Source organism: Perna viridis, chromosome 4 (genome assembly GCF_037379345.1).
Source record: "Perna viridis isolate PV_CMFRI_1.1 ecotype Kerala chromosome 4, ASM3737934v1, whole genome shotgun sequence".
NCBI lineage: Eukaryota > Metazoa > Mollusca > Bivalvia > Mytilida > Mytilidae > Perna > Perna viridis.
This window is the reverse complement of record NC_142448.1, coordinates 8,453,595-8,473,080: the sequence shown is the minus strand read 5'-3', so window position 1 is coordinate 8,473,080 and position 19,486 is coordinate 8,453,595. Positions and strand designations below refer to the sequence as shown.

The following is a 19,486-nucleotide window of genomic DNA, read 5'->3' as shown; positions in this document are numbered from 1 at the left end:
CAAAAAAATATAAACCAGACATATAAAAAATAACATGTATTAAATGGCTTAAACAAAGGCCTATGGGAAATAACACAAATATCATTATACAAAATAAAAAGTTTATTCTAATCAGGGTTTGGAAGGTCGATATGAATAATAATATTTTAGATGCATATTAATGACACAGTAAATATAATGTTCCATGACGAAGCTCCAGTCATTTACATTTCTTTAAACATACAGTACAATGATACCACAGAAATGCACAATGCATAAATTTACCAGAAAACGAAATCGTCAGAAATCATATTAATGTTTTCATTTTTAGCAAGTTTAAAATATCAAATTATGTTCGACGATCAATGATGAAATAGAGTAGGGAACATGAACACTAGGGATTGATTGACCTTTCTAGAAAATTTTAGACGTCATCTGGTCAATGGGTTGTCGTATCAGTGTCGTACTCTATTCATAAGCACCACGTCAGCACCAATACTTGTCATAAAAAAACCCGTAAATTTATATTTTCGATTTTTAAACGATTCCATTTTTGTCAGAGTTCCTTGTCAGATATTTACGTTACATGGGATTCCTTTGTTGATGTTGAAGAAGAAGGGCTTTCGACGCACTCATCCGGGATATCTCATTACTTGTGCTCTGTTGGTTTGTATTGTTTTATAAAGACATATGGAAACTATACTCGGCGTCACATAAATAACATACTGTTAAAATTTGAATAAAAATATTTGCTACGACTTTATTGACACCTACCGTCGTTTAAATTGTCTTAAATGACTTGCTCATTCGTTTAGCCAAACGGCTTCTCCCTAAACATTGAATCATTAAACTCCGGTCAGATTTTAATTCTCGGTGCCAATATTTACATTGTAAAAAGTCGGCCATGTTTACAGTGATCGGGTTGCTAGGAGATGTTGTTTACGTTTAAATGGTTTGTCCAAAAACCGAAGAGCCCAGAATGCATTTCGGCGTTATTTCGGATATCTCGGATTTATTTTACGCGAACAACGTACAATACCGAGAAGTTAATCAAGCAGACGATTGTCACCGGAGTTCGACGGGAACTTACGAACTTCGTTTGTAAACAAATCGTCCCGTAGAAACCAACATGGCGGATATTAGTACGGGATTTTCCCGTAAGGATTTGTTACGCATGATTTAAGCTAAAAGCGACTTGTTCAGGGAGAAGCCGTTTGGCTAAACGAATGAGCAAGTCATTTATGACAAATTAAACGACGGTAGGTGTCAATAAAGTCGTAGGAAATATTTTTATTCAAATTTTAACAGTATGTTATTTATGTGACGCCGAGTATAGGCTTGATTGTATTAAATATTTACTCTTTGAAACTCGTGTACAGCATATCGAAATTTTCAATAAATATGATTGGTAAATAAATCCTATTAGTTAGCTTCCATAAGCGTACACATATTTTATTAAAGTTTCTTTGTGTGTTTGTTTTTGTTTTGTTCATGTTTTGTTTGCATAGTCACTTTTTTCGGTAAAAAATTATTATGAAAACGGCACAGACAAGGACGAAAAATTATGTTGTGTTTATCAACAGTTGCGTAATGTAAATTTATCGAAAGGCATATCATTTCAGAACTAAAAAGCTAACACCCCCAAATCCAAATAAACAAAAAAGATAAAGAAAAAATAAACAGTCATACACATGATTTTGACCATTTAAAAAAAACAATACTTTATTGTATCTATTACATTAGTTTATTATATTTTTATTTTGTTTGAAGGTTCTGTTGAAGATGAATGTTATTGCCAAACGAAATCTTGGTGTTACCAATTCCGTGTCTTTCCAAGGCCTAACCTTGCAAGAAGGACATACATATTTCGTTTGTGTATCAGGTAAGTATACTTTAACTAATTGTTAAAATTGTTTGAAATCAGTTGAACTGAACTGTTTTAAAGCTTTCGTAATGAAAGTCTTACATTTCTGTCTAATCTTCATAATTTCTTGTCAGTAGTTGTCTTTTTTTTAATTTTTACCTAAATATTTATTAGTATGATAAGCATATTGTTACATTGAATGATATTTAATTTTGTCATCAGGTGTTGATTTTATCAATCGAACCACAAAAGTCCATGCCAATCCCGTAACAGTAAATACAACAACCCCAGTAGTTTCATCAGAATCTATGTATATTGGTGGATGCATTTTAACTAATCTAAGCCAGATAGAGATTAGGTAAATATAATTTAAGTAGAACGATCTGACTATATTTACGTAGAAACAATTAGTTCAAACAGATCTTGTTATATGACATAATTTATGAATTTTCAACTCAATACAAATTATATATATATATATATATATATTAGAACTTGACTTCTTAAGGTACGAGAACGTGCAGAAAACAGCATTTTTATCATAGTTTATTTGAATAGTTCCATATTGAAGTTTGATTCCATAAGATCGCCAGATAATACTTTTGAAAAGATCAGCTTTGTTTTTGTATTACAATGGTCAATCAGAAACGAGGTATACATTTTATCTAATAAGGCCACATTTACTAGGAGTATTGAAAGTCGAAATAGTAATTCTTCTAAACAGATCTTAGTTCAGAAATATTGCTGAACAAATTAACTGTATAAGAATTATATTTTACGTTGCCTGTGGTGCCTTTGCATCAATCCGACCACATGTCTATGTAAGCAAAGTACATTTTTTGTATACGAGTTTGCCTTAATTTGTATTCCATTGTTTTGTAGCAGCCTTTGTAAGAATTATGCAAATTTATGTAATATGTAATACATCCCTAAAAAGGCTACATATTTTTATTTCTGCTATTATGTGGCTTTATAGGTCTATATGATTCAATGTATAAGCAGCATTTCAATCTGTCTGTTCTTAAGAGGTAATTCACATAAAAAAAAATAATTATTTCTACTGTATTTCTACTGTGTCATTTACAGAGTTATCTCTCTTTATTTTGAGCAACTCGGCAGGTGTTTCTAGAAAAGTAGAGGACGCTTACCCTACCGGTGCACCTGGTCTATGCTCCCAGAGTCCGAGTTGCTCATTTACTTTTGTTACTTTATATGTATGATTTTAGTTACTTTATGTTCTTTGTTGTGTATGTCTGTTTTCCATGTCTGGTCTTTGTCCCTGGATTACATTCTTTTGATTACTGCTATAACCTTGGTTCCCTTGATTAACCTGTGAATTCTTCATTAAGTTTTATATAATGTATATAACAGGGGATAAATGAAAAACTGCGTGTTAATTTCTGTTTAGTATAACGTTTTAAACCATAACAAACGTAGGCTTTCCAACAATGAATCACATTTTGCATGATTCTTAGCGGGGTTCTTCTAAAGTACACTAATTTATTAAATGTCACCCGGAATAATAAGAATTGGTAATTAGAATTAGTTATTAAAATTATTGATAAATGATATAGAATGTGTTTGAGAATTTACAAGAATTGAGCTCTCCAGCCTAAGATGATCTGAATAAAATTCCACTTATGTATTCATTGTTTGAAATATACTAGTTAAGGTTACTTACAAAAGGCTTAATACTACTTGTCTACCTAGTTGTTCCTTTTTCATATGAAATTCATTTCCTTCTTTTTGTCAATGGAAAAATATATTCGATGATCTTGAAAGTAGTATCGGCCATTAAATGGTTGGATTAGGTTCATTATCCGGCCAGGATGATGAAATAAAGCTTTCTGGAACCGGCCAGGAATATGACAACTTTAAACCAAACCATAATCATGAACTGAAAGAAGGCCACCCTTACTTTGTTACTGTGAAGGTTATTCATGACTTATAAACAATAGTATGTCAACTGCGAAGTGAATTAAACAATGAGTATTTTGTTTTTGTTCATATCAACTGTTTCATGTTAGAATCAATGCCAAACGAAATATTGTTTTACATCAATAAACATAGAAAGAATATAAATATACACATCTAAGATATTCGTGTGCTAATCAATTTGTATTCTCATTGTAAAACTGCGGAAGATAAATAATTATCGTATAAATCATAATGTATGATTATCATATGACATTACATCAACACTACTTCCATTTCATATACGTAACGAATGCTCTTATTTTGATGGCGGTACAACAGACAACTTCCTGTTTATTTGAATATTACATGAGAATTTTTTGTTGTGTTTAGGCATACAACATGGTCGCACTTTCAATCAGTAAATCATCCCTAGCTCAAATTTACGACATTTTACCCCCTGTTGCCGGATATGTGTATGATTGGAAATCAGACACAGTCTCGCCTCACTCTAAAGACATTGTTTACCAAACAGATATGAAACAACTATCTGTTTACTGGGAAGGCTTTGATCTTGAAAATCAAGCTACGACCAAAATTAAACGAAAAAGAATCCTTTTACCTTACAGAGGGTTGGAATGTATTAAAACATTTACTTGTTTTAAAAGACGATATATCAAACGCGACTAAATGTAATTGAAGAAGTGAATGCAATCGTTCTTCGTGTGTTAAGAAAGATACTTGTAAGATAGTAACATTATATAAAAATGTGAACCAATGTGAGCCAAGGGTTCTTGTGATAACAGATTGATTTTAAATATATTTTTTTTAGATTTTACCTGGTCAAAAATCCACTGGAGGTTGGTTGTAGATATTATTCTACAGTAACAGCATGTAACACTAGAAATATGTGTACATCTCTGACATCAGACGGTGTAACCATTGACAACAGCCCTCCTGCACCAGGTGTTGTTCAAGATGGCTCTGCTGATTATGATATCGAATTCCTGTCAGTTAGGTAAATATGCGTCTCTTTAATCTATTCAGAGTTCAAGATATATTTCATAATGTGTTACATATGTGACTTCCTTCGTTGTAACAGCCAATTTCATTTTATTTTTGTTCCGATATACTTTGAACAACTTTTCACAGATATAATTTAACACATGTCGTATTTCGTGTCTTTTTTAGTTACTTACGTCACAATATCATTCCAGGGATTACATTCTAATAAAATGATTTGGATTTGATGATGCACAATCTGATAAAGATTACATTGTGGTTCGGGTTGGTACGTCTCCGGGATCAACTGATATTCGAAAGATCTTTAAGAGACAATCATTTCAACACTTTTATCTGAATATAATAGCATTAAAACCTATGTCTACTTCTATTTCCCATACTCAGTTAAAATTCCGACTTAAAAACATTATACATCGTTGTTTTTCCAAAAAAGATGGTACACCTAGATACAAATATATAGTTCTTGGTAGAGATTCCTCATACTTTGTAAGAAATAATTCCAAATCATCTTCAAAATATACAGAGGAAGATGTTTACAAAATGCTGGAATTTTTAATCGACAACATATTTGTCCAGTGTGGTGGACGTGTTTTTCAACAAACGGTCGGCATTCCAATGGGAACAAATTGTGCTTCTTTACTTGCTGACATATTCCTTCACTCTTATGAGGCTGACTTTATAGATGATCTGATCAGAAAGAAAGAATATCGTTTGGCTAGATCCTTTAATCTCAGTTTCCGCTATATAGATGACGTATTATCTTTAAACAATCCTAATTTTGGGGATTTGATACATCGCATCTACCCAAAAGAACTTGAGATAAAGGATACTACAGACACTGTGAAGTCAGCCTCATATCTTGACCTACACTAAGAAATCGATGGTAAAGGAAAACTATTCACCAAACTTTACGACAAACGTGATGACTTTTCATTCAGAATTGTCACATTTCCTTTCATCGGTGGCAACATCCCTTCGGCTCCTGCGTATGGAGTGTTCATATCACAACTTATACGTTTTGCCAGAGCTTGCCGAAACTACACAGACTTTTGTTATCGCGCTAGAACTCTAACAAATAGGCTTCTGGAACAGGGTTATGTTGCTACAAGATTGAAGTCATCACTACAGAAGTTTTATGGTCGTCATCATGAACTCGTGGATCGTTATGGTGTATCCATCAGCACCATGAAAACAGATTTATTCAACGGGTCATAGTTTTCCTTTCCTCGTTTGTCTACTTCGGACTTTTTATGAGCAACTCGGCGGTTGTTTCTAGAAAAGCAGAGGACGCTTACTCTACCGGTGCACCTGGTCCATGCTCCTAGTTTTTAGTGGAGTCCGAGTTGCTCATTTACTTTTGTTGCTTTGTATGTATGGTTTCGGTTACTTCATGTTCTTTGTTGTGTATATCTGTTTTCCATGTCTGGTCTTTGTTGCTGGATTACTTTCTTTTGATTACCGCTATAACCTTGGTTCCCTTGATTACTATTTATCCCAAACGTATTATCAGTGCAACAGATATGGCGACTATAACAGATCTGACAGCACCTCTACTACCTGGAAGACGTATTTATACCACCGTCCGTGTTTACAACAAAACAGGTAACTCTTGACATAATATTAAAACCATATTTGCATACTGTAACATAGAACACCCAACAAAGACAGTTAAACTAACGAAAGTTTGTATTAAAATTTCATGTACTTACAGCTGATTATTTTGGCTTGATTCAATGACGTAATCTATTTGACACAAGATATATATTTCTTATTTTCGCTTTTGAAATGGAATTAAAGTTTGAATTGTTTGAAAGGCAGGAATAAAGGAGAATGTTATATGAGACGGGTGTAACCTGTAACAGGACGTAGTGTACTGTATTGATATTTGTTTAAACGATAATACCTTCTACAATTTCAAATCAACTAAGATTTTTTTTTTCAGACTGTTTAAAGTACGAAACGAAACTGGTGCACCCAGTTTTTTGTGGAGTCGAAGCTGCTCATTTGCTTTTGTGTTCTTTGTTCTGTGTGTCTGTTTTCCATGTCTGGTCTTTGTCCCGGGATTACATTCTTTTGATTTCCGCAATAATCTTTGTTCACTCGATTACTCTATCATCGAAAAGACATGGCTTTGGTGCCCTTTTAGGTTTCCGTATTGGAATCGATTCAATGAAGATCCAAATAGATTCGAAAGATCTTCTCGAATCCCTCAATACTAGATTATTTTCAGAATATGATAGCATACTCGTTTGAGAGCAAAACTCAAAAACATAAGATATCGTTCTTAATTAAAAAATGGACGGTAAACCTAGAGACAAAAACAAGTAATAAAAAAAAGAGGTAATTCCTCATATTTTGTAAAAAAAATATGATTCTGAATCATCTTTCAAATATACCGAAGGTGTTGTCTAAATCCTGGAATTTTCTGTCGACAACATTTTGTCCGGTGCTTTTGATTTTCAGAAAGCGGTCGTCATTCTGATGGGAATAAATTGTGCTCCGCTACTCGCTGGCCACTTCTTCTGTCTTATGAGGCAGACTAAATATCTGATGATCTGATATAAAAAAGGAACATCTCTCGTCAACCGTGACGTGACATTTCATGAGCAAATCGGTAGAAGAGCAGAGGTCACTTATTGGTGCACCTAGTTTTATATTGAGTCCAGGTTGATCAATAACTTTGTCTCTTTTGCGTGATATTTTTGTTACTTTATGTTTTTTTTTGTGTGTTTCTGTTTTCCCAATCTAATCCTTAATTTGGAATACAATTATTGATTTTGAATCTTGTTTCTCTCGATTACTCTTTCATTATGTGTAATGCTGTAATGCTTAAAAAATTATTTAACCAAAGAAAAATAAAGTTAGCTTAATGTTGATATTTAAATTAAATTTAATTTATGTTTTCAGAAAAGTTAACATTCTATAAGTTTCATATATATGACCTCAGATTTATACACAGAATCTACATCAAACGGATTTCTTGTTGATGTGTCACCACCAGATGTTTTAGAGCCACCAAAATTATCACGTGATATTGGCTTAATAACTTATGACACATCTGTCTTGAGATCGGCAATTAGATTACAATGGGATGTTGCAAAAGAAAAGTACTTTTTTTAAAAACCCTTACTCATCTATAAAACTTGAAATTGAAAAATAACACAACTTGTATTATATTTATAATTTGATGTACGTCATGATATGTACATAATGCCGATGAGTAAGATTTGCTTATTAATTGTAATTGTGGAAGAGAACACAGAGATAACCATGGATGACATTCTAGACATGCCTGGATCTTCTTAATCTGATGTAAAGTTTACACATAACAATTTTTTTACTAGCAGCAAAATGGAGGATCACAAAACAATAGGACTTGGCACCTCAATGGGTTTTGTTTTTTTCTATGGGGAATAAAGGGATAAACTGCGAAGATTATAAGGCACCTACCATTTGAGCATTTTATACCGAGGTGGGGTGGGGGAGGGCTGGGATTTTCAATGTTGCTAAATATTTGTTTTTCTGCTCATCTTACATTTTCTTCAATAGCAATTGAATTATGTTTTATTTATTTTTTTCAGAAACATGGCAGGTTTTTTTTTCTTTTTGTATCATTATTTTTTTATTAATTTGCTAGTCAAATTAACGATATACATTAAATGTAAAATATTATGTAAGTATCAAAGGATGATATATGAAATTAAAGATAATCAGATATTTTATTCTTTTTAAGACCAAATAAAATTAACTAATAGGTTTACATCCCCTCCCGCTCCTACAAATGACATGAAATAATGATGGAACTTAAACTCCACTCTTCAGGGATTTCTTCTGTTTCCCAAATGTTTTCAAACATGTCATGCAAGGTGAAATAGAGCCCTGTGCAGGTTCGAGTGTCAACAGAACAGGTGAAATATTGCTGATCGGGGGTTAAGCCCCAACAATCAATCAATCAATCAATGGAGATATTGTAGATTTTTTCCGGGTTGATTGTCAAGACCTCAGGTGGAAATATGGTTCGGATCTGGGTCTTTTCCAGTCCTTATTCGTTGGACGTTTATGATTTCATCCTTCGAGATTGGACCAGTATCAACATCAAAGTCTTCTCCAGGAGGTAGATCATGAGCATCTGATATATCTTCTCCATTTAAAAGTGGTCGATCTAGGTTTGTTATCACATTGCCGTATTTGTCTTTCACTGGTTTGAATGTGTTTGGTCTTTCTACCTGTCAGTTGGCGTGTGATGTTGTACTCAGTTTTTGTGTCATTGCATTCTTTGCTTTTGAAGCGAGCTCGTTGATGTAGGTTCTTTTATCCTGTTTGTTCCTTTCTCTTTACTTCTTTCCTAATGCTTACATATTCGCTCGTCAACCATCTTATCTTGACCTCGTCAAGTTATGTCTTGAACCTACGCTGTTCAGTTGTCTCGATTGTATCATCAGGTAACCATGGCTTGTATTCCTTCTTTGAGAATCCAAGTTCTTCTTGGCATGCGATGTTATGTGTGGTTTTTACTTTTTCCAATTGTTTGTCTACTGCGCCTCTTTCTTATGTTTTACCTTCGCCTTCTAATCTGATCTTGTCTGGTTGCCATGGCTATCTTCAATTTAACCATCACAAGTTTCTAGTTTTTTTCTCTGGAGACACCCTGGTTGTTTTGTGTATATCCTTGTGAGGGAGTTGGAATGTCGAACCTGCTATGACCAGATCATTCTGGGAGCAACAATCTGCATTCTGAGTTCTCCATTTTCGTTGATGTTACCAATTCATCCCTTTCCTGTGATGAGTTCTCTCCCTGTGTTATCTCTCCCTGTGTTATCTTTTCAAACTTTGGCAGCATTCATGTCATCCATTACAATCAAGATGCCTCAAGTGTTATTCAATCTTGGGTAACTTGGAGCTGGCTGTAAAACTCCTATTTGTCTTCTCTCTCTGCTACGTTGGAAGGAGCGTAGCATTGAATGAATGTTACTCTTTGTATCTTTGACATAAATCTTGCCACGATAAATTTTTCACTCACAGGAATCCATTCGATGAATGATGATTTGGCCTTCATGTTGAATGAGATATCTACTCAATGTTGATGGTTGCCATCCTCGTTTTGTGGTCCAGATGATGTCCATCTAACTTCGTCCCAAATTATCATGGTTGTAGCGCTCCATTTCTATTGCAGCCTGGGCAGCTTATCCGGTTTCGTATAATGTCTCCACGCTCCAGTTTGCAATCACTGAGGCAGTCTTAATAGAGAAAAGTTTCATCGGGGGATGAAAAATTATAGCTAAGTGAAATCCAATGTATTTTGTAATAAATATACACATATCACAAGTATTTCAGGAATGTTGCTTTGGCTTCAGATCAAATAGTATAGATATTAATTAGTTTCGTGATTATATGTATTATGTAAAAGATGCATATTTAAAGAACGGTATATACATGTGACGATTTTATCTTTAATAGATAAAAAGTGTTGTGGAGTAATATTTATAGTTTAATTGTTCATGAAAGACGTGCATTTTAAAAATTTGACCAGGGTCTGCTTTAGTTGTGGTTCTAATAGTTGAGAGTATTCAGGGTCATTAATTATATAAGACCAGTGCTTTCGTAACAGATACGAGATTGTGGGTAATGTTGGATAGTATTTGTTACAAATGTTAATAATGTTTTTTTTTTATTATTATTAACTTTTAGTCTGGGAGCACACGCTCGTCTAGTGGGCAGCACAAGCTGTATATTTTGCAGTCGAGTAACTTTTTAATGAATTGAAACTTTTGAAATTGCGCATTAGGCACGTTGGACTACTATTAAGTCTTAAGTGTCGTACGTTTCACCTTATTCCATTTGGCTTTAATTGCTCTTTCTCTACTGAGGACTAAGATAAGAAAATTGGAGTAGTTCAGGTTCTTATTAGCGATGTTAAATAACATTTGAAGTTGATCAAAAGACCCAGACCCATTAAAGACTATAAACCCATCATCTCGGAACTAATTATGTTGTGCTTGTTTGGGAACTTTTCAACCATAAAGTTAATAAGTCCTTATACTTGTATGTCGCTTATGTCAGGGCAAGGGACTGTCCTCATTGCACATCGCGTTAAGAACTAATTCTAATAGAACAAATTATAGTATTAGAAGTTCTCATTTCTCAAAAGTATAGCATAGTCTTCTTTTTTTAAATTTGAAAGTGAACGTTTTCAGCCGCCTTAATTAGTTCATTACTGAACATGCTTGTATGCATGCGTAATTATGTTCATTGGTTTTAACTATAGGTTTCAAAAAATAGTGAAGAAGTCTACCCAATTTCCCCAATGGGCAATAATCGGACGGCATGGTATTCCTGTCTTTTCTCTATTGGAGATAAAATCTAAATTAATTATTATGTTTAGTGGTAGTCTATGTATTGTTTGCATCTTTCTAAAAGTTGGTTTAAAAAACTGGATCATTATGACACACAAATCTCTGGATATTGATATCCATTTAGTTACTCATTATACCACTATGAATTTTTCGAATATAAACCGTAAAATCTTAATATAAAAGACATTTGTTACATACTTCTGCATACATAATTTAACATGTTGAATGGTAGTTTATGGTACAGTCACTATATGTACATGAGATTCTTCTCCTCTCCTTTTTTTGTTTCCTTTTTTTTCTACCTTAACTTTTTTTTTATGAAAAACAGAATACATCATTAATTTTTTTTTCACCATTAAGCAACTTCATTTATTTTTTTCTTGCCACAACAAAAATATTTTTTTTATTTTTTTTAAATTAAAGTGAAATTAATATTTTTTTTTCAAACATATCCCATGCCCCCCTCAATATAAAAAATGATCGGTGCCTAATTGCTTCTCAGTTATTTTAATCTTTAAATGAAGAATAATTTTAAAAAAATACCGAACTTATAAACTGGTCAGTAGTCAAATAAAGTAGTCAATAGAACATTCCTTATAATAAGGGGCAATATCAATGTGACAGCAAATACCAGAAACCAGAAACCATTAGTCCTTCCTTGGTACAAGCATTTCCTATGGAAAAGGTATGTTAAACATGATTTAATAGACCAGTAACCCCCACTTCCATTTTCTTAATGTTTGTCCGATATATTTAAGGTATGAATGGAGTGTTGGTGTGTCTTCTCAAGATTCTCCACAAGGTGTTGTTAATACATGAACAGACCCACTATGGAGACATTCTGGACAGAAAGAAGAAACAATATTTTGTTTAAAGCCAGGTTATGTTTACATTTTGAACTCGAAATAAAAGCTTTGAAGTGTACATGTACTAAGCAAATTATGACCAAACAAACACGATTTTCCTAATTTAAAATCAGTTGAGTTAAAAAAAGAACTTTTATCAAACATTCAGTGGCAAAGATGTTATACGAAAAAAATCAAACTTTTAACCTTCCTTGATGCTATGGTTAAGTCACACTGAACTATTAAACGATTTGTTCCCGATCCATGTCTGCTAGATTTATTGGTCTCAACTACATGAATAATAACTGTTAGATCGACTCTTTACTTGCAGTACACGAATTGAAAGAGCTATATACATACTCCGTCTTTGTTCAAGTTTGGTATAGTGGTAATGAGTTTGCTGTATTTAAATCCAATGGTATCACAGTTTATTCTCGCTTTATACTTGTGAATGACCAACGTGGAACCGCAGTATGTTAAAATTCATAATGTTTTTTTTTTTTTTTTAATTTTCATGTTCCTTGCAATTGTTATGTAATAAAAAACATATTTAGCAACGTACATCAGAAAATAGCTAGACATTTTATTAAATTTAATATGGTAATATGGTCCGTGCTCCAATAACGTAATGTTGCCACTAGAATAAAGTCTTACTACAGAAATTTTATGGTCGTTATCATGAACTCGTAGATCGTTACCGTGCATCATGAAAACTGATTTGTTCTACGTATCATAGTTTTCCTTTCCTCTACCCCGGACTTTACTTGTTTAGCAACTCGGTGGATGTTTCTAATAAAGCAGAGGATACTTATCCTACCGATGCACCTGTCCGGCTGATTTGATTTTGTTTGTAAGTACGTGTTATTTTGGTTATTTTGTGGTCTTTGTGGTATGTGTCAATTTTCTAGTCTGATCCCTTTTCTGTTGGTTCTTTTGATTACTCTTTTTATTACTTAGGATTCTTAAAAAAAATCAAAATACTTTTATTTTTACAAATTAATATTGGTGCCTTGATACCTTTCAAAACCTGTTTCCCTTGATTTACCTTTTAAATGAAGGTACAATTACCTGCATGTTTTTCATTATTGAAGAAAACTTTAAACTAATGTTTTCAAAATACTTTTACTTCTACAAGTCAATATTGTCACATGATTTTTAAATAAAGGTCTCAGAAAAGATCCCAGACTTCTGGAGGGCTAATGTTGATTTCATCGAACATGGATCTTTATACACAGTTGATTGGAAGAATGTGTTCGTGTCATCACCGGGATGTATAAAAATGTTCAACGTGTACCTGAGTACTTATCCCGAAGGTACCTAGTTTTTTTAAAGAAATATCATTTGCAGTTTCAGAAATAATAACACAAACCTTGTAGTTAAAACTTGTCAAATGCCGTTAGATCATTACTGAAAACGAGTTTATGCTGAAACTGTGTTCGATTTAGTTTAATGTTGAAAACCTCATTTAACAAAAACCCAAATACAGTTATATTTACTGCAAGACAAATGCAACATATGACTTCATTGCTATTTAGAATTTTTTTTAAAAATTTTTATTATCTTTATTGTAATTGATATGGAACACATACAATATACAGGTTTCATCTTATTAATGGAAGTAATATGTTCTCTCTTATCATGACAAATATTTGCATCATATTAGAAAGTGAAATTGATATCATTCTTACTTGTTTAGTATAATATACTTTATAAAAGTACAGATTTGCACATCGTTAATGCAAAAATAGACCCTAATTAACAATTTACAGACGCCACTAAAAAATAGTCAGTACACATGTGTGAAACTAACAAATGTATTATTTGTTAAACTTGGAAATTTCTGTCATCTTGAAATATCTAATTGAATATAAAGTCATACAAAAATTTTGATTGAATACAAAGAAATCATCTTTTACCAATTACGATTAAAATCAGAATATTACTAGTAGACTTAAGAACGTAAATGGAGTAATAGTTTTACTTAAATATACAGGAGCAACTACACAAAGTAAAGTCAAAGCAACTGATGGTGTCGGTCATTTGTCAGATGTCATGACATCAAATGGAGGTAAGGTAGACACAACAGCTCCAATACTCGTCAATTTAAACATAAGGACCATAAGTATATAAACAATCCATCATTTGAAGATAATAATGGATGTTTCATGAACATAACAGAAATATCATGAACAAACGTTTCTGTGTCAGACAATTGTTATCATTCTGTTTCATGGTCGGAAAAGAGATGTGCTATCATTATCCGTCATGACGTCAATGCAGCATATGAAGGTCGGTCCTTGATATTTCTAAAATGTTTATAGAACTTTGTTTGTGACAGCACACCTACCAATACAAGAAGCTCTGGTCTTTAATGTAGAAGAATCAGTCAGCTTTGGTCAACAGGAACACGTGTTTGAAATGTACACCAAGTCAAACCAGTCTGATATAGTATGGCATCGTCACGTGTTTTATACCAAATTATAACAGGACATTTCATCAAATTTGATCAAATTCAGTAGTTTAGACAATTACGTGGGTTTTCTGGTTGTTGACATCCGAATCGAGGAAATTGAAGTAAAGACTGGTAATGATACCGCTATACAAGTCCATACAGTAGAACTACACAGATGGTCTTCTATTCACGTATCCTGGCATTTTGTGGATCCCGAGAGATCAATTAAGGAATATTTATGGGTAATTAATAATATTAGACATTTCCTCCTGCAAAATGGATTGTAAATCAGTTGTTGAAAATTGTTGTGTATGGCTGTTTTCCATGTCTGGTCTTTGTCCCTGGATTACATTCTTTTGATTACTGCTGTAACCTTGGTTCCTTTGATTACTCTTGCAAAGTTTATCAAGAATTTAATCAATATTATAAATATTTCTAAGGTCTACAACCACTTGGTAATGAGCTTCAATCTTTCACACAGACCACTGATGTGATTTCTGCATCTACTATCTTAGATGAAGCATCTGTTTCACAGAACACTATATATTCTACAGTCAAATGTCATAGCAAAGGAGGATTATTCATAACAGCGTCATCTGATGGTGTGACTGTGTCAAAAAAACAAAACAAAAACAATCTAGTGACAATGCTAAGATAACTATAGTTCCGTTACCTGTAACAGAAAACAGTCCGGGTGATTTTGACAAAGGAGATGCTGCTATTTGATCGCAACGTCATCTTTATTGAATTATTGTAATAACATTAACTATTTTTTTCTATAAAATAGAAGATGTTGTATAATTTCCATTGAGAGAGTCATCTACCAAATGCCAAACCAAGGACAATTAATCGCGGTTTTAAATGATGGGCAAAACCTATACCATAGAGCAATCAATAACAAGCCCCAAATCAAATGATGTAAAACTATTCATAAAGGACAAAAATCAACATGTACTAAATGTCATAAAAAATTTATAGCAATTAATATACCAATGTAGTCTGTGTTGCATTTGAAGGTTAAATTGGATGGCAGAGACGTTCATTTGAGGAGTACTATCTTAAATGTAAATAAAGGTGTTACATATATGTCCGTCCAGGGATTAGAGCTGACATATGATGTTTATACAGCGAGTGTTGCTGCAACCAACTCTATGTACATCAGAAGTAGCCAAACATATTCTAATATTACTGTCAACCAATGGTCACCTTCAGTTAAAGGTTGGTAGAAATGATGTATTCAAAGATCAGTAATACATGAAAATCTATGATATGAATCGATATCAATTAACAGGTCACCGATACCATTCAATATTATATATTCTTTATTTCTCTCAGTTTTTGTTTTTTTTTATTCTGTATTTAAATTTCAATCTATATTATATATTTTATTTTGATGTGTTTTACAATTTTTTAATTCAAAATCTTTTAACTGTTCCCGATATATATCTTAGAAATGTCACATGAAAACTATTATATGATTTATTTTCTTCATAAATTATAATGAAAAGGACAATAAGGCGGAGGAAAGTCATGTGTAACATTTATTACATTAGTCAATGTGTAAATGTACCACCCTTACATCCACTGAACCACGTGCATTACTTTGAAAATGTGATGAAAATGTCTTCAAAGTTAGGGCGGATGTATAACATTCTGTGGGGAAAAGGGAAATAGATCAATGGAATATGGAAAATGTTCAAAAGTTTGAATAAAAGAGAAGTCGATATTGGCAATGGATAAAGGGGGATTGGAATGACTATGTCATAGAAGAACTGTACTTTACTATTTATTTCCGGTTATAAAGTGTCAGAAATCGATGTTAATATCTTCATTCTTTTCTGAACGTTTATGAATTCATGATTTCCTTTAACTAAGGAGCATAATATATTTTCATAATCATATGCATCCTATCATGGAAATGAGAGTTGTTACGTAATCATTTTATAGAATGTATTGGTTTTCATTCATGCTCGACTTAATATTGGAATATTTAATTCTTTCACAATTGTCATCGATAAAAATTGCAAGATCAGGTGATGTGATATATGTTGACTGGCAGGACAGTTGTATACACAGTGGACGTTTGGTTTATGAAGTATCGGTAGGAACGTTTCTGGGCGGAGCTCATGTCATACAGTGGCAGGAAACAACCGACCATTTTTTTGATGTAACGGTCACAGAAAAAGTAAAGACACAATCTGATCTGAAATTTTATATCTCTATAAAAGCTATTAGTGACAGCGGTTTGTTTTCTACTATGAGTGATAAGGTGTCTATATAAACAAACCACTGCCCTCTTCTGCATTCGAGGAACTACATTTCTTTCATTCAAACTTTGATCCAAATCTATACACTGCAAATTCCCAACTTAACAAATGTATGGATGTTATTGATTGTTAATGTTGATTAGCTTTAATTTTGATTAAGGTATGTTTTGTATGATAATCACTCTTTCATACTAAATTGTCTGCTTTATACCGTAAAGAGTTGATATCATTTTGGTTAGTCTATTTTTATACATTTCATACCTTTAATCAAACGATTCGTCATGATATGCTTTTATGTACTTTAAATACCTAATTCAAGGTTTAATAAATAATGATAAATATTTTTTTTCCATTAGGAAGAGTCGATATTTGACGGCTTTTTCAATCTTACATTTTACTTCTAGAAAATGAATTAAGTAATTTGTCCTACTAAGAAGAAATGAAGAAATAAAAAAAGCCTTTCTTTAGATGCATATATTTTATTTTTCTCATGTTCTGCAAACTCAAATTTCAAAGATCGACTTGGGATTCAATGTTTTTAACAACTTCATATTTTTTTGTTTATCTATTATATCAAAGGAGTATAGAAAAATATCATAATTTAATGGCGGCATTTGGTAGTTTGGTTATTTTGTGTAGTTTAATAATAATTTGTGAATTGTGAATCGTGTATTAATTTTTGAAGTATCTGTGATATTACGCATTCCGTCCACTTTGTGAACTTGTTCGCTCTAACAGTGATATAATGATACTCTTCCACTGAATGCCGTTTTCTAACCTATGACAATGGTGTTGGTACTATTTGATTACCGTCACTATATGTATACGTATACTGGGTTAACCCCATGCCAGTGTCAAAATATAAAGCTGTCTATAAAGAGTAAAACACCAATTTATGGATATGTTTTGTATCTTTCTACGTAGCCTGGTTATCTATTATTAAATATCTAAGAAAATTATCCTGATTGAAAATGCTAACCTACTTGAAGAATGAATGAATGACAAGGGTCATTGGTCGCCATTATTGTTTCTGTTTAATTTGTTCCGGTTCAAAGGTAAACGTCTTGGTCATGTGTGTTTTTCACTATCATCTTACTTTAGTGAGGAATGTCTTCTGTCTCAAATATAATAGAGCATTTACCAGTTCTGTTTTATTTTATTGATGGTGAAAATCAATATTGAAATAAGAATTTAATTTTAAAAGCATACAATATTTTAAGGGTATACATTATGTCACAATTACAAAATTATAAAACGAAAAGTATACTATATACGTAATGTTGAGCTGATTGGTATATATGGGTGGACACCACTTGGCCTGACCTTAATGACGTATGATCCACATGCACAGACACCTATTCTTCACTACAGAAAATCAGAATTGTAATTGCGCCGTATATAGGTTTTACCGAATTGAGGTTTAACCACTATAAACATACCAATGGGTTTTATACTTAAAATATACAATAAAGTTTTGTATATTAGATACGTTCATTACATAATATTTATAATATTTTCTTCATTCAAAGCTTTTTTTATCAGGTACATTTCTATTGTTAACCTTAACTGTTTTCTTATTCACTTTTTGTTTTAACATTTTTCGATATCACTCAAGCATTTAAGTTATGTGTATACACTATTCATGACTGTATTTTATTGTAATTCACTTTAAAATACATTTTAAGCTTTTTCATTTATTTCAATTAAGTATAGCATGTTGTATTGTAGTACATATAAACGTTTTTTTTTATATATATAACTTTGAAATACCGCCATTTCAAAATAGTTGGATGTAGTCATATTATATTCAGGTTTATTTCAACAACCAATCAGTATAAACACATACGATTCCATTGTTATGTGTTTTTCATTTGATATTCTTTACCCATCTGACTCTGATATGTGACTTGATTTCAATATTGAATTATACTCGCAAACCTAGATCGTAACAAATGTATATGCTATTCTAAATGTAGATGGGATCCTTAAATATGATTTTATTTCGACCGCTGTTTAACCCACTTTAGACACATTTTAGTAACACACACACACACACACACACACACACAAAACAGTAATCAATACAGTTCGTAATTTATCCTAATGTTTAGAACGTGATAAAGAATTACCGTTTATTGTGACCTTAACATAAAAAGTTATTTTATGTGGAAAAAGAGAGACAATCCTGGTATATATCACTGAACCAGAAATGCATTTAATTCTTTAATGATAATGTATTCATGATATAATATGAGGCAGATGAACTGTAAAAGAACGAAGTTGAATATATACATATAAATTTCATATTCATGCCTTTTAGAGTTTTGCATCAAGTACTTTTCTTCACAGTTTAAAAACAATTTTGAAATATGAGTTGTAAAAAGATAAATATTTTGTTTTTGTCAAAGGTACAAATATCATATTGATTCTCACTCAGTATTTAAGGTTACACATGTAACTTCTTGTCAAACTGTAATCGGGCTCTCAGTACTTCCAAGGTAAAAACTCGTAATAAAAGAAATGCATAACGATCGAGGTACAACACGAAGTTAAATATAATTACTTATTATAAACTTATTCAAGTCATTTTTAGAATGATCGTGCATTCAGAAAAGATTAAGATGGTAAATTCTCTACAAGTACTGTTGAAGTTTTCAAAATCCACATTTAATTAATCCCATATCTAGCACAGCAATTGTCACAGAAACTTTAAAGACCCGTTTTACAGGTGTAATGATCATTGAGTCTAACGTTTACTTTCGCAATGACTTTGTTTCAGATTAATATTG

The 19,486-nt window shown here is 32.4% G+C and overlaps 2 protein-coding genes across 2 annotated transcripts; both read left to right on the top strand.

Annotated features, from left to right (window-relative positions):
• The first annotated feature begins 1,755 nt into the window (after nt 1–1,755).
• Nucleotides 1,756–14,482, top strand: LOC148618735 (uncharacterized). Its single transcript, XM_088577915.1, has 6 exons — nt 1,756–1,861; nt 2,066–2,201; nt 4,590–4,775; nt 6,291–6,382; nt 11,892–13,291; nt 13,972–14,482. Exons 1-5 carry the CDS (start codon nt 1,762–1,764, stop codon nt 12,005–12,007), a joined length of 630 nt encoding a protein of 209 aa, XP_088434041.1. The 5' UTR covers nt 1,756–1,761; the 3' UTR covers nt 12,008–13,291; nt 13,972–14,482.
• Nucleotides 14,041–18,126, top strand: LOC148618734 (uncharacterized). The gene is made up of 5 exons (XM_088576867.1): nt 14,041–14,046; nt 14,466–14,703; nt 14,871–15,082; nt 15,447–15,648; nt 16,365–18,126. Exons 1-5 carry the CDS (start codon nt 14,041–14,043, stop codon nt 16,709–16,711), a joined length of 1,005 nt encoding a protein of 334 aa, XP_088432993.1. The 3' UTR covers nt 16,712–18,126.
• The last annotated feature ends 1,360 nt before the right edge of the window (nt 18,127–19,486 follow it).

Coding starts and splice junctions, on each gene's coding strand:
- LOC148618735 (XM_088577915.1), top strand. CDS start 1,762: ATGAATGTTATTGCCAAACGAAATCTTGGTGTTACCAATTCCGTGTCT. Junction 2,202..4,589: donor CTAAGCCAGATAGAGATTAG/GTAAATATAATT, acceptor TATTTTTTTTAG/ATTTTACCTGGTCAAAAATC. Junction 6,383..11,891: donor CCGTGTTTACAACAAAACAG/GTAACTCTTGAC, acceptor GATATATTTAAG/GTATGAATGGAGTGTTGGTG.
- LOC148618734 (XM_088576867.1), top strand. Junction 14,704..14,870: donor TATTAGACATTTCCTCCTGC/AAAATGGATTGT, acceptor AATATTTCTAAG/GTCTACAACCACTTGGTAAT. Junction 15,083..15,446: donor ACAATCTAGTGACAATGCTA/AGATAACTATAG, acceptor TTGCATTTGAAG/GTTAAATTGGATGGCAGAGA.